The sequence below is a fragment of the Carassius gibelio genome, chromosome B11, assembly GCF_023724105.1.
Source record: "Carassius gibelio isolate Cgi1373 ecotype wild population from Czech Republic chromosome B11, carGib1.2-hapl.c, whole genome shotgun sequence".
NCBI classification, from domain to species: Eukaryota; Metazoa; Chordata; class Actinopteri; order Cypriniformes; family Cyprinidae; genus Carassius; species Carassius gibelio.
The window spans coordinates 145,208-160,947 of record NC_068406.1 but is presented as its reverse complement, the minus strand read 5'-3'; the positions used below and the strand labels follow the sequence as shown (position 1 = coordinate 160,947).

Below are 15,740 nucleotides of genomic sequence, written 5' to 3'. Positions count from 1 at the left end.
TCTCTACACAATCTCACACAGCTGCTCAAGAGCGTTAAAATTGAGTGAAATACATGTCCACTGAAGGATTTTCACTTTGGGAGAATGAATATCTTCATTGTCGTGCTGAAAAATGCCCTATAATGCAGGGAATATGGGGGGGGGGGGGTAGCATCTTTTATTTCAAGTTTTTCTTTTACATCACACAGTAGTGTGTGAATTCATGCCAGTGTTAATAAACTCACGCCTTCAGCCCTCATTCATCCCTATATAAAAGCTTTACTACTGAACGTCACTGTGGGTACCAAGCACTCCTCCTCTAGCAACACCACAACATGTTGGATGCTTTTGAATCCGAAATTCACGGATTCCCAGAAATCTCTATTTTGTAAATATGTGCCTTGGAAGAGGTAAAATCAGTTTATTGTGCATTGCTACAGTAGGTGATTCAAGTGGTGACAACAAGCATGCAAAACACTTCTGCAGGCTGCGTCATACTCAGTGAGATAAAGCGTCACTCTTTTCATAGCTTTTGCTGGCTTTATGACAATTGCATTTTATTTCTCCTACTCTTTTTCTAGCAAAAAATCACTCATCAATAAATTAAGACTTAAAGTGATGACCTGACTATTTCAGGAGCCTTGTCACAAGTGCATTGTTTTTGAATGTCGGTGCTACGTCTGCTATATTTTCACACTTAAAACAATAATTTGGTATTCCTCTTGTACCATTGTCCTCTTTAAGTCACTTGGCAGTTCTCTCCCAAGCGCTGCCACTGCTGCCAGCTTTAAATCTGAGTATGATTCAGTGGGCTATATAACACTTTTAATTGTCAGGAAATTAACTTGTCTTCAAAAGTTTTAGTTCAATATACCAGTTGATCGAAAATAAACCTTAACCCTATACACTTTTTTTTTTTTTTGTCAGGAGGGTGTACTCATACGTTTAAAGTATAATGTATTTAAAGTTTCTAGCAATATATTCAAACATGCGAATATATAACAGTTTGATATCATAAGGAGTTTAGATTACATCATTCTCAGTGATTTATGAGTGTGGGAGGTTTTTCTCCAACTGCAACTCTGATTAATGGATCTCTGCAGAATAATTTGGTGCTTTACTGGAAATATATATTTTTTTTAATGAAATGAGCATTTATCATTACATAAATTAAACGTGTTATTCATTATCCATCTAAATCAGTTTCTCAGTGGAAGGAATGAATGGGATTTTTACTTTTGCAACACTATTGGGTTGTGTTAAAAACAGATCATCTGTAGGGTTTGGGATACTTACAGGTGCTCCTGGATCTCCCCTGGGCCCAGGATAACCCTAAAATGACACAAAACATGCACATAAACAATACAGATACTCCATTGGATATGACTTCAAAGACCTCATGAATTCAACATTTACAATATTTATTTTGTTGGCGCACATTGCTAGCCTTAACTTGAAAAATGTATCCATGCAAAATTAATCAAATTAATTAATTACTCTCGGTAATCTTTCATCAAATCTAATCATTTGCATCAGCTCTGGAATGGCATGCCTTCTCCAATGACATCAGTTTGAGGCTTGAGCCATGGCTTTGGAAGAATATGCTTAACTTTCGTTCAACATACTGAAATAAAGTTGGCAGCAACTTCCTGTTCACACAGATTTTAAAGACAAGGGGTTTAGTAAACTGAGAGGTCTCCTACCTGGAAACCATGACAGCCCTCTGTTCCATTTCCTGGAGGTCCGTCTTCACCCTAAGAAGGTTGAAGAAAAAAAACTTTGCTGAAGCACTGGACAACTGCCTTTGATTAGTTAAAACCAGTTGTAAAGGTCAACAGGATCAACTCACCCTCTCTCCCATCAGGCCTCTATCTCCAGGGGCCCCTTTGATTCCTCTGGGCCCTTTGGCTCCCTAAAGCACAGACATGCAACATGGGAAATGTAGGTCGGTCATAGATGCAGGAGGTCAGGTTGAAAGGTTATCTAGTCTAGTTAACATCACCCACCTCGGCCCCTGTAGTACCTTCATCACCACGATAACCTGGGGACCCTACCCTTCCTGGCGCACCCTGTTGGAAATGGGAAAAAATGATATTCCTGGAGACATTCGAATATATTAGTATCCCTCTGTTTGGGTTGAAAAACACTCTTTAGCCAACCTAAATTAGTTTTCTTAGATGGTTTAACATGATCTCCCTGCTTGGTCAGGATATAAGAAAAAATTTAATGTATACACTGCCGTTTAAAAGATTTTTGATGTTTTTAATTTTTAGTCTCTTATGCTCATAAAGGCTATAGTATTATATATATATATATACTTTTTTTTTTTTACCAAAAATACAGAAGAAATTGAAATATTGTGAATTATTATGGCAGTTGTTAATATTGGTTTCCTATTTTTATATTCTTTAAAATAAAATGTATTTCTGCGACAAAGCACTGAATTTTGCCACTACTCCAGTCTTCAGTGTCACATGATCCTTCAGAAATCATTCTGATATGCTGTTCTTAGATCATTGTTGAAATTGTTGTGTTGCTTAATATTTTTTTCTTTGATTCTTCGATGAATAAGAAGAAAGAAAAAAAAGAACAGCATTTATTAAAAATCTTTTCTATTAATATACGTCTTGACAACCGTTTTTAAAAACGTTTTAAAAAATTTACCCCAAACTTTTGAATAGTAGTGTATAATTTTTTATTTTTTATAAAAACTGTTCTTTGCACTTTTTTATCAAAGTATTCTGAAAAAGTATCACAAGTCCCAAAAATATTAAGCAGCTAAACTGTTTCCAACACTGATTATAAATCAGCATATAAGAATGATTTCTAAAGGATGCTGAAAGTAATGCTGAAGTAATGATGCTGAAAATTCAGCTTTGCTTAACAGAAATGAATTATATTTTAAAGTACATTAAAAAAGAACATTTCATTTGAAATTGCAATAATATTTCCAAAAATATTTTTTTGTGTACTTTTTTTTATCAAATAAATGCAGCATTGATGAGCACAAGAAACTTCTTTAAAAAAAAAAAAAAACATAAAAAATATTTGCTACTGATCTAAAAAAAATTGTGTGTGTGTGTGTGTGTGTGTGATATTAATTATTAATTAATAATTTAATTTAATGCAACATTATCTTATAAAAAAATCTGTAGTAACTGTTTTGTTTGGAGAATAAAAGTCACACCAGAGTCAAGGGCGTGGAGACCGAAGACAGAGAGCCATTCATGACAACTTGACCATATACTTGAATCATACAGTTATTGTATCATACGTTATAACATTTAGCTTTTTTTTTTGACATCTGAGTCATCAACTAAAAATATTATTTCCAAAAATGACTCAGTAAAAAAATATTTTGTTATATATATACATTTCTTATTTACTGCAGCATTACATTTCATAGAGGGGAATCTGACACATAGACAAATTAAATCAGTACAAAAAAAAAAAAAAAAAAAAAAAAACAGCAGGCTTTGAGAAAGCAGTGGCTCATGAGTTCAGAAACGCATCCAAATTTCCATGTATTTGAACATTCAGTTCTTTCCCATCCCACCCACTCAACTCCACTGGAAAATATCTCTGCCAGGACAAAACTAATAAAAAAAGGAGCGTTACTCATAGCAAAAAGTAAAACTTGTGATTACTGGTAACTTCAAGTACAAAACTGAGCAGTTTGGGGATAACGGAATTCCTCACTAGTAACTAACAAAAATTATGTGAGAACCAAAGAGCAGCTGTTGTTTTTGAGAAAATCATGAAATTGAGAAACCATTTGGGCATGAATTTGCTTCGAAAACACTCATGTAAACTGCACAGGAAATTTCAAGTCCTGAGAGGCAACAGAAATCTGGCCTGGCAGTTTACAAGAGCTGTAGAGAGAAGTCCAGCGCTGACAGAACTAGCATGCATGGAGTCCTGTGGTGCAGCTGGTGGTAATGATGTAAGCCTCAAGACTCCCAGGTCCAGATCTCAGCAGATTAGCTCGTTTCATCAGGGAATCTGGAGTCAGCTCTGGCATGTGTTATCACTCATAATGTCCTTCTTAAAGTTGAACCATTCTAATCAATGTTACTCAATGCCTCAAAACTAGCCAAAATGTTAGTTTGGGGCAAGAATTTTTGTCTTGAGATAAACACAATTTATTCACGTGAAAAAAAATAAAAAACTGCCTTAAACCAGCTCAAAGCTGGTTTGCTCGTCTCAGCTGGTTTCCCACACTGGCCAAGCAAAGACCACCTATGGATATTTACATGTCTTCGTTTTTTTTTTTTTTTTTTTTTTTTTTTTTATAAGAGGATGCAAAAAACAACCACCAGTGCTTTTCTAATTAAAATGATTTACGTTTTATGCGTTTAGGGCTGGGTGGAAGAACTTACAGCCTCAATTAGTCTGGGACACTCAAACAACGTCATCTTTTACTACAAAGAGGGTAATATATTCCAGTTAGGGAAGAAGATTTGTATGGTTTTAGGTATTAAAATACATATGTTGAACTGTATCTGCTGCTCAGTTTTGAGCTCTCCCAGCCGGTCTGACGTCGTCCATCTGGAGTCCATCTGACCTCGGGAAGTGATATAGCTTTTGTTCTTTCCCCTCCCACTGCCCATACCATCACAAATGGCAGAGGCACTGGTCGTATTTCTTTGTTCCTCAAGTTACCTCCTAACACAGCCCAGAGCTCTAATGATCTCAGAGATTTCAGAGGGCCTCTCAGGATGCCTGTGTCCTGAAGTCATAAGCTTTCATCTTTGTTCATGCGCTTATACATTATATACTCTGCACCTTATAATTCTGGATTAATGTTTAAGGAAGTGTATAAATGTATAAAGATGCTAAAGAATTGAATTGTAGTGTCTCAGTTCAAGCAAGATAATGCTGAAGATCTCAAAATCTGGTGTATACCACTCGCGGTGGTTTTCGTCAATCACTCACCGGTTCTCCGTTTGGCCCTGCTGACCCCTCACGTCCTTGTTCACCCCGGGGCCCGGGTTCACCCTGTCAGAGTCCACATACATGTCACTTGTATCATTCTTCCACAATATGATTTTCTTCTTGCATAAACACAGAAGGCTCAAGCTGTCAAACAATTTACCTAACAGAACATGAGCAATTAATAACTAATGAATTTGTTTGAAACAGACGTTATGTACATCTGTGTATATATGTTCTTAATTAGAACCACTCAATATTTTAAGTCAATGTGAAATCAAACAGAAATTTACTTTATTGTGAGCAATTCATTTGTGTTTTCAATAAATAAAAAAAAAAAGAAAAAGAAAAATGTCTGAAAAATAATACAACCTTGCCTCTTTCAGTTGGAAATCCAAACAAAAATACTGTTAATATTTATAAAAACTTTTTATCTCATAATTTTGACTTTTGTCATAGTTATACTCTATTATGTCATAATTTCAAACTTTATATCATAATTACAATTTATGTCATTATTCAAATCGATTATGTCATAATTTCAAATAATGCCATAGTTTCTCATATTTTTTTGTCCTTTAATGTCATAATTATGGAGGAATTTATAGTCATAAAAATAAAATAGAAATGTTGACACAAAACTCATAACTACTGTAAGATAAAATGTTGGTTTTATGACATAAAAAGTTTAATGTCATAATTATGACTTTGTATCTCATAATTTAAACTTTTAATAACATAATTATAACATAGTATTTCATCATTTTGATTTTTTATGTCCTCATTTTGAAAGAATGTACAGCTTAAATGAGTTTCGGGCATTCATTCAGCCCTGCAGCCCGAAATTATGTCATTTTTGTAAGATATTTCTGTCAAGGAGGAGCATTTGTATGCTTTTAAGTTTTTAAATGCATCTGTTCAACTGTATATGATGCTCAGATCCACAAAATTACTGTTATCATTATTGGCTGGCGAATATAATTTAAAGTCATTTCAAATTGACTTAAAATTATTAGCAGAGTTTTACCATTGTGTTTGGAAGGGGTGCATTGTGGGATATTTTCTAAATGTGACATATACTTACAGGGTCACCTCTGGGCCCTCTGTTACCACGGGAACCTTGTTCACCTTTTTCACCAGGTGTGCCCTGACAGAAAAATAAAAACCCGGAAAAACATCAGATCACCTGCATATTCTGACCCTCACGTGTAAAAAGACCCACATTTGCAAACAGCTTAGAACACAACCATTCACACAAAGACAGAAGTAAATATAAATGCTCGTTTACTCTCTCTCCTCTTGGGCCATCTGGTCCTGGTAGTCCCTAAAAAAAGAACAGGAAATAGAAAAGACTTTTAGATAACACTAAAAGCAGATCTGTCACACATTACTACACTGGATGTTTAGAATCCAAGTCTGTGAAAACACGTACGTCATCCCCTCGCTCGCCTTTATCGCCATTGGCTCCACGCGGACCCCTGTCTCCCTGAAACAACAAACAATGAGATTGTAGATGAGCCAATGTCCACTGAAACTAATTATAATGCTGTAAAAGCCCATAAAGCCAAACAACAGCATTAGTGAATCATAACTAACACATGTCCAAGGCTATGTGGCATTTACCAGTCAAAAGTCATGATGTAAAACTGTGTTTAATACAAGATCAAAATCTTCCTCCGTACCTTTGCCCCCGAGGACCCATAGTTTCCAGGTCTTCCTGGTTCACCGTCTTTGCCAGGATCTCCCTGAAAGCAACAATAGAACCCAAAACATATGCCTCTAAGTTTAAAGATGATTTACTTCGAGAAATGACTTATAAAAGGGTGATATGACTCATTGATCTCTTGGTCAAATAAATGCAGCCTTGGTGACCATAAGAGACTGAGTGCTCTTGTTGTTGTCTGATCATGATTTCTAATATAATCGAAATTTTAAATCCCTTACTCTTTGTCCTTTGGGTCCATATTGGCCAGGGTCTCCTTTAGGACCTGGTTCTCCTTGCAAGCCCTAACAAATCAAATACAAAAGTTTATTTATGAACAATGGAGAACAACATAGATCCAAATTTCCTGCTTTTCATATTGCATATTCTTTACAACAGAATGGAAACAAAGTACAAAACTCTGTGCAGAGTTCTGAAAGCAGCTCGGATGTCAAATTTGGTAATTGTTAGGCTACTCAAGAGGCAAACATCCCACGTCCTGGCTTCCAAATGCAGGCTGAGTGGAAACAGACGCTTGTGAAACTGACTGACACACTGCACAATTTGCTCAAAGAACATCTACAATCCTACTGAGTTGATGCTTTACAGGAGAATGAGATCCAGCTCAGCCAATTAGATTCTGAGATCTAAACATGTGAATCTATAACTTAATCTCTACATCTCAAATGCATCTGGATCAACAGAAGCTTAAATGCACCTGGATCACAGTAATCTGATGTAAACATGCTCTCAGCTGGCAGACAGTCATGTGAACAGTCACCTGTCATCCTAAAAGTAGGTTTATGCACAAAAGGAAGATTTTGCAAACAATTGGTTAGATCTTTTTGCACTCTAACCTGCACAAAGTTCACTTTATGAATCCCGCTTAGCAGATTTATAAACATACAGGCACAAGTGAAATTCCTTTGCCAGAATAACCATACATGGAGTTTACAATGTGATTTATTATGCGTCATCTGCATATCATCTCATTATGCATACTGCCATCCACTCATGTGATACTAATATATTTTAATGAAACTAAAAATATAGGAAAGAATGTTGTAAATGCTGCATTGCTAAAAATATTTTTTCTTTATTAAAACTGTGTCATTTTATAGAAATACCTAAATACCCTGTAAACAAGATTATTTTAAATGCAATAAATATTAAGACTTTTATCTTTTGTTTTATATCTTAACCTTAAATAAAATAATACAATTTTCAGAAACTCAGAATGTGATTTCATCAATATAATATAATATAATATAATATAATATAATATAATATAATATAATATAATATAATATAATATAATATAATATAATATAATATAATATACATATTTTTTAACAGTTATACTTACATTAGGCCCCGGTGACCCTTTGCAGCCTGGAAAACCAGGGAATCCCGCCTCACCCTATGAAATATAATACAAACACACAAAACATAAACACTTTTCTTCATGGTGTTACTCAAACACCCTGAACTGCATTTAATTAGCTTGAGGGTGACATCATGCAAAGAAATAAAATACTAAAGAAACATTACTAAACAAGATTGCATGCAATGGATACCATGTAAATCACACCATGATAAATTTTTACTGTGAGTTCAGATGTATCGTGCAGATGGGGGAGTAAATTAAGGAACAGTGATTTGTTGAGAGGAAAATGCCTTGGAAAGAGTTAGAGTACATGTTGAGAACTGACTGAGGAAGAAAATGAACCGAGGATGAAGACAAAGTCAAGGATCAGAGACACAAGACCAGGCTTTTTTTCCCAAAGCACAGTCAGACTCAAGGAAAAACACAAAGACGAAATTGAACAAGAGTCAGATAGACAAGAGAGATAACCATGCAATGTTTTTAGTTTCTATAGTTCACATACTGTTAATCTGAAATCAGACACAGGATGCCAGAGAAAGCAGCACAGGAAGATGAGAGAGAAATAATGTCAAATCTAACAGCGGCGTATTATTCTTCAATATTGAATTAATTATTGTACTTTATTGTACAAAGAACAGACCAACATGAAAATCATGATCTACTAACATCACATCTGGTGAATAAATATACATGAAAACAAATGAGATTTGAAAACTATGAACAGTTTGAAAACTATAGGAAGATTTTCAGATTTAAGTGATCTAATTTTTTTTCTTGTCTCTTCAAAAAATGTTCATATTAGCCATTTTATTAACTCCATTCACTCTAAATATATGGAAAATATCAGCAAATATTATGCAACATTTTTCTTTTTTGTTCCAACAAAGAAGAAGAAAAATTATACATGTTTGGTAAAAAACTACAGAATCGAATTTTTTTTGGTGCACTATCCCTTTAAAAAGCTGTTTTTGTGTCATACAGGAAGAGGACATAAGCACTTACCTTACGTCCATCAACTCCATCAAGACCATGTTGACCTTTGTCTCCCTAAAAGTAGGATTGAGATTCAACTCAGTACGATAAACAACTGGGAAAAATGGATAAGACTCAACAATAAAGAGACTGCTAATAAACAAGCTTACCTTGAAGCCTTTATGTCCTCTCTCTCCCTGCAGATAAAACAAAAGTGTATTTGTGATGTTCCCCAGTTCCAAAATGAATTATGAGATAAAATAATCGCCTGCAGACCCTTGGAATGTGCTATTGATAAAAATGTCTGTCAAATCTGCAAGGCAAATCTGTTTCTTTTACCTTATGACCTCTTATTCCTTGGTCTCCCTGGAAGGAAAACAGTATAGATTATCATTTCAGCAAGAGTGCACAAATCAACTGTAATATAAACAGAGTGTAAACATTTATGAGAGAGAGCGGAAGACAGACCTTCATTCCTTGGTATCCGACAGGACCAGGATCACCAACATTTCCCTATTAGGAGAAGTAAAGAAACATCAGAGAGAATGCAAAAAAAGAGTTTTGCGGGATGTGGTCGTGATGTAAATCACTAATTCAAAGACATTTGTTAATATGGCTGCGCTCTAAACCCCCTTTAAGATCACACTGAATGCCTTAAGTGAGGATAAACAAGGAAAATTAAAGTCATCAAGATAATATCTTAAAGAAAAATATTACTGCAGGGCTTTATGGAGTCAACTGTGCGCTGCAATTATTGTTATGTCTACACAATCAGCATTTGCTGTGAAATAACAGAATAGCTGGCACAGTCACCATCCACCGCTTAACAGCATAGCTGGATGTTTTCCAGTGTATGGGTATGTTTACTTCTTTTATGACACTTATAATGGCCAAATTTCTGAAAACATCCTTACAAACACTATAGAATTTTGCACATGTGGCAGACAGAAAGTTCACCAGCAACTTCAAAAAAAAAAAAAAAACAGCTGCAGAAGATGGAAGACCTCGGGGTCAGTCGAGGGTTTTGCTTTGATTGGATTATCAACAAAGAAATTCAGGGACACATGGAACATTTATTGGACACAATGATCTCATGTCCATGTGAAAAGTATTAATCAGCACAATAATAGGCACATGCCATTGACTTTTCACCTGAGAGCTGTATATTTTGACTTCATTCTTAAGAGGTGTTCTACAATTTCACAGGCCAATTTCATTCATTTAAATGAGGTATTTCTCAAATCTACACAATCAGGAATTCGGTGTGAGGGTGAAAGATTTCCTCGTTCAGATTTCGCAACAGGTCAAAAGTGGTGCTTCATACAGTACTATTGTATCTCTAAACTAACGACAATGGACAATGAGCTAATTTGCTAATGCTAATGTGAGGGCACATTTAGTATACGGCGAAATACAATGAACTATAAAGATATCGATTAGGATAACTATTTTAGTGTTGACACCAACGCATGGTATCATTATGTTTATAATAAGCAGTCGTGGTTGAGGAGAAACCCCCAAATATCATTCTGATTGGCTGTCAATGTTTATTCATCAGCTGAAAATATTTTTACAAATTATTGAGAAAGTGATCTTATATTGTTTCTATGTGCTGATATTGTTATCGATACGATGTGAAGATTCCTATTCTTATAGAATCATAGAATGATTTTTAAGACCTTACCTTTAGTATTATCTTTAAAGTTATCATTCATGGAGCAAATGGGCTTTTAGACACGAGTTCTGAAATCTCACTTCAATTAATTCAGAAAAAATCGTGATTAATCACATCCAAAATAAAAAGTTGTTGTTTACATAATATATTTGTGTGTTCTGTGTATATTGAATATGTATATAATATATGTGTATTTATATATATACATAAAAAAATATACACAGTACACACATACATATTGTGTAAACAAAAACTTTTATTTCGGATGCGATTAATCGCGATTAATCACGATTAATCGTTTGACACCATTAAAATTTGGCATCTTATCATCTGCCAGATTCAAATTTTTAATCTTGCTTAAATGTCAAAGTTTGGCATTAGGATCTTGACTGTTTTCTGGATCAGAAACAGAATGGAGGAGGTCAGAAATGTCAGATGTACGGTAATCCTACAAACAGCCACTATCACTTCTGAACAGGAGTGTATCTAAAAGCAGATAGCAGACGCTCACCGGAGGACCAACATCTCCTTTCTCTCCTGGCATGCCTGGTCGTCCATCCTCTCCCTGCAGGAAAAGAAAAGGTTAGGGCACAGTTTTCTGTGCATGTAGACAGTGAATTAAACATGAATACATGTAACATTTCATACAGTAGGAATCAACAGGTGGTTTCTAAGAGGCAACATAAAGACCTAATATAACTATATATATATATATATATATATATATATATATATATATATATATATATATATATATATATATATATATATATATATATATTATATATATTATATTATATATAATATATATATTTATACTCACTCTTTGTCCTGGATCACCAGGGGGTCCCACAGGGCCTCCGGGAGCCTTTGAAAATATTGCATGAAACAGTTAGAAACCCAAAACATCCATACAAGACCTGTTTGAATGGGTTAAGTAATCTAATGTTACTTACGTTGCAGTCAAAAGAACAGCACTGAAGGAAAGATTGAGAAGACAACATTAATATCCTAATGTACAAAATGTAAATAAGATGCATAAAAATGTGCAAAAGTTATGGAAAAGGCACATACCACATCCTTTGTTTCGTTTGTCTAGAATGAAAAGCGAAAAAGGGGGAAAGGACAACATCAGATAATATCTACACACACAATTGGCATGAGCTCAAGGCTGAAATTCCCTCAAGTGTTCAGTGAAATCTGAATTAATACATAAATGCTGCATTGAGCTAATAAACTAGTATCAGCTTATCGATATACACTACCATTAAAAAAATTTGGGTTGGTACAGTTTTTATTTTTGAAAGAAGTCTTTTATGCTCACCAAGTCTGTATTTCTTTATATACAAAAATACAGTAAGAACAGTAATGTTGTGAAAGATTATTACAATTTAAAATAATTGTTTTATAATTGAATATGTAATTTATTAGCCATTAATTTAGTCTTCAGTGTTACGTGATCCTTCAGAAATGATTCTAATATGCTAATTTGCTGCTTAAAGTTATTTTTTCAATATAATGAATACTGAAAACACTTGTGCCACTAAAAACTTTTACTATTTGATGAAAAAAGCAATCAAAATTACATTCAAAACAACAACTCCAATTTGAAATAGAAATCTTTTGTAAAATTATAAGCATCTTTACTGTCACTTTTGATCAGTTTAATAAATCCAGAATAAAAGTATTTAATTCTTTCAAGGAAAAAATAAACTAATAATAATTACTGTCCCCAAACTTTGAACAGTAGTGTACAGTTACAGTTCAAAGCACACTTTATGTTTACGCCAAAATAATATTTTCTTAAATAGACATTTAATTATGCAATTTCAAGCAAAGTTCCTAATCCTTAATCTTCAAGCATATCAATTCTGTATGTGTTTGTGTCAGTCTGACCCAAAAATCCACAGGAAAACAGGCTAAACATCATTGTTGTGATGAGTTTGTGTTACGACACTCACGATCATGCTAATGATAGTGTTTATAGTGCTCATCTGTGTGGAGCGGGAGGGATCTGCAGCGGTGAAGTTCTGTCTGTAGCTCGCATCTGTGGCAATGACTGACAGTCTGGTGTCCTGAGAAGAAGACAGTTCAGAGAAAATTACTGTTTGTCCAAATACAATTGCAATCCATTTCTCAGTGCAGTATCACATCTAGTGTTTTCCTGTGTGGCCAGACTTTTGACCACCGACATGTCTACTCCACAATGCTGCTTATTATGGTCCACTTACATAGAACAAGATTGTCTGAGTTTTTTATATTGTTTACTTGCTATGTGTTCAAGAAAATCAAGAAAAGTCACACAGTATCTAACTAAAAACCCATTGTTTTCTCTAATCTTAAACACGTCAGAAAATGAGAAACTTGAAGTAGCATCTGCACGGTACCTCCTGGTCAGGTGAGATGGCCACAGCGAACACTTTGACAGCATGTTGTCGTGCCTCATTGGCAGCCTCTTGGATCCCACCACATGGCTCCTTGTAGCCGGTCACAGGGTGACCATCCGTGACCACCACTATGTACTTATTCTCATGATAATGGGAGCCCCTGCAGACAGATGCATGTGACTGTTTTCACACATGGCTATTTGTAAAATTCTCTTTTTTTGAAAGGCGTTTTAAGTAATATCAAATTTCACATACGCTCGGAGCAGCTCGGAGATACCCTCCTTGATGGCACAGTCGGTGTATGTTCCTTTGCCAATGTATTTGATTTTATCTACTGCCGCCTTCAGGTCTTGACGCTTTGTTTTCAGGTCAACTAGTCCCATCACCAGCTCAATGTCGTCACTGTAATGTAGTGCTCCAGAATTCCACGTCACACTGCGATCACATGGTTGTGGTCTGGCAACAAGACAACAGATATGATCAGATTGGTAACACTTGACTGTTTATTATACAGATATTAATGCCTTCTTCTGCATGACATTATTCTAGATCTCTTAACTCGGCCCCAACAACTAGTAACTACTAACTATTAATAAGCAGCGAATTTGGAATGTAATGATGGAAAATACTTAGGTAATAGTGTGTATGTGTTCCATAATCTCAAGTGTTAAAAAGCAAAGCAAAGCAATAAAGTAAAAATAAACTAATTTTTAAAGGTCCACTAAGAAAACATTTGTTTGCTGGCTAATACAACAACACTGACCAAAAGGATTATAAATAAGTAAAATAAAACTTACACTATTAAAAACATTTTGCTTACTGAATAAAGCTGAAATACAATATAGACATAACAACGAAAACTAAAAAGAAAATTACAAATGTTGGCTTGGCAATTAATGTAATAGTTGAAGTGTTAAAATTGCTAACTTAATTTTTTTTTACATTTAAAACAGAACTAAAAAGTGAATAATAAATGAATAAATAAACCTAAAATAGTAATAATTGAAAATAAGAATAGTAATATTAAAAATAACTGCAAGCAGCAATTATGGGGCCAAGCACAGCAGAGGCAAAACGAGAAGCTAAGCCTGGCATGTAGAATCAGATCAACTGCAGAAATTAGTAACTGAAGCCATTTCAGATTGATTTTAGTCAAAAGACTAAAAAATAATAAATACAATCTCTAGTAACATGATTTATTGGCTTATCATGCTTGGCCAATAGGTGGCGCTATAGCCAAATTAATGTGTCATGGTCGGTGTGACGTGACAATGCCACATACAAAGTTTGGTGTTAATATGTCAAGAAATTGTAGAGATACAGCCTGAGATGCAGTTTGGAATCTTTCCAGCAAATTCTTTCATGCCCTAAACAAGAACCATTTGGTATATCAACAAAAATTTGTCAGCATCCTCTATAGATGATATGATTTAATTTTTTGGTGAAAATCGGACCAAGGGTTTAAGAGGAGTATGAAAAAGTAGGTTTTTAAAGAAATTCAAACTGGCAGAGAGGAAGTTTGGCTGACTATTGTAACACTGGCATCACTGTTCTCAACATGACCCAAGGAATCTATTAATACCAGTCTCATTACAATAGGCAAAATTCCCAAAAAGATATTACCATTTATTTTAAATTTCATTATAACTTTTGACCATAAGGTGGCACTGTCTAAAAACTTTTTTGAGTACTTTCAGGTCATGCTCTCGATGGTACATACAAAGTTTTGCAATGGTGTAATGCATCTGTAAAATCTAGCATTTTATATCATAATAATATATTCTAGTCAATCACAATTTCATGTTTTTGACAATTATAGTTTTATGTTATGTGTCCTCAATGTGTGCTAATGTGTGTCAAATTTATGTGTGCTAATGTGTGTCAAATTTGGTGAAAATATCTAAATTTGTTTTGGAGTAATATTCATTTTTATACAAATGCAAGTGCTAAAATGCTACTTGCACAAACCATAAGACAAAACCTGGCATGTTTGGTGTCGCTGGACTTGCCAAGGATGCAGGAGTCTAAAAAGTGACTTCCGTGAAAATGATTTGAAATAATAATTTGAAAATAATTCGACCACACCCAAAATCATTATCATGTGAATATTTGATTTTACATCTTGGTGGCACTGGCTCGAAACTGGTTACTCAGGCTCCTTCAGGGCATCATGCTGATGACCCATACCAATTTTTGTAAAGATACGTCATTGCAGTCATGAAATATAGCAATTTTCCACAAAATTAAAAATGGCCAAAGCCCAAATGGCTGACATTGGAAATTTGGGTGTTTTGGGTATAATTTGACTCGGCGTGATGCACCTAATCTAAAGAGTTGTGATTTCTGGCCACACCATTTAGAAGTTATGAGAAAAAATATGCATTTTTCATATCTCCTGACCACCAGGGGCACAGAGCTGAAACACTACAGTTACAGCAGTTTCAGGTCATGCTTGTTATAACACACACCAAGTTTGATCTCAATACACCAAACCGTTGCGAGATACAGCCTCAGATTCATTTTTTGCATGCTTTCCATTGAATTTGTTCGCACAATATTTGAGAATTGTTTGAAGAATCAACTTGAATTCCATAACTTATTGTCAGTGTTATCTGTGACAATTTTGGTGAAAATCGAAAAAGTTGTTTTTTTCGAAAAAAATGTAATCGTAAAAAAACTAAACCTTACGATTTTTTTTATTTTTTG

At 34.7% G+C, this 15,740-nt stretch overlaps 1 protein-coding gene across 1 annotated transcript in view; it reads right to left on the bottom strand.

Moving 5' to 3' along the window:
- LOC127967925 (collagen alpha-1(VI) chain-like) overlaps positions 1 to 15,740 on the bottom strand; it is a 39,564-nt gene that overhangs the window by 22,186 nt on the left and 1,638 nt on the right. The window contains exons 2-23 of the mRNA XM_052568698.1: positions 13,290 to 13,533; positions 13,035 to 13,194; positions 12,609 to 12,722; positions 11,722 to 11,742; positions 11,604 to 11,624; positions 11,471 to 11,515; positions 11,159 to 11,212; positions 9,441 to 9,485; positions 9,312 to 9,338; positions 9,143 to 9,169; positions 9,003 to 9,047; positions 7,980 to 8,033; positions 6,856 to 6,918; positions 6,594 to 6,656; positions 6,344 to 6,397; positions 6,200 to 6,235; positions 5,996 to 6,058; positions 4,915 to 4,977; positions 1,986 to 2,048; positions 1,829 to 1,891; positions 1,683 to 1,733; positions 1,276 to 1,311 (exon numbers count right to left, since the gene is read on the bottom strand). Of these exons, the coding sequence (XP_052424658.1) occupies positions 1,276 to 1,311; positions 1,683 to 1,733; positions 1,829 to 1,891; positions 1,986 to 2,048; positions 4,915 to 4,977; positions 5,996 to 6,058; positions 6,200 to 6,235; positions 6,344 to 6,397; positions 6,594 to 6,656; positions 6,856 to 6,918; positions 7,980 to 8,033; positions 9,003 to 9,047; positions 9,143 to 9,169; positions 9,312 to 9,338; positions 9,441 to 9,485; positions 11,159 to 11,212; positions 11,471 to 11,515; positions 11,604 to 11,624; positions 11,722 to 11,742; positions 12,609 to 12,722; positions 13,035 to 13,194; positions 13,290 to 13,533 (1,412 nt within the window). The remainder of the gene's footprint in view (positions 1 to 1,275; positions 1,312 to 1,682; positions 1,734 to 1,828; positions 1,892 to 1,985; positions 2,049 to 4,914; positions 4,978 to 5,995; positions 6,059 to 6,199; positions 6,236 to 6,343; positions 6,398 to 6,593; positions 6,657 to 6,855; positions 6,919 to 7,979; positions 8,034 to 9,002; positions 9,048 to 9,142; positions 9,170 to 9,311; positions 9,339 to 9,440; positions 9,486 to 11,158; positions 11,213 to 11,470; positions 11,516 to 11,603; positions 11,625 to 11,721; positions 11,743 to 12,608; positions 12,723 to 13,034; positions 13,195 to 13,289; positions 13,534 to 15,740) is intronic.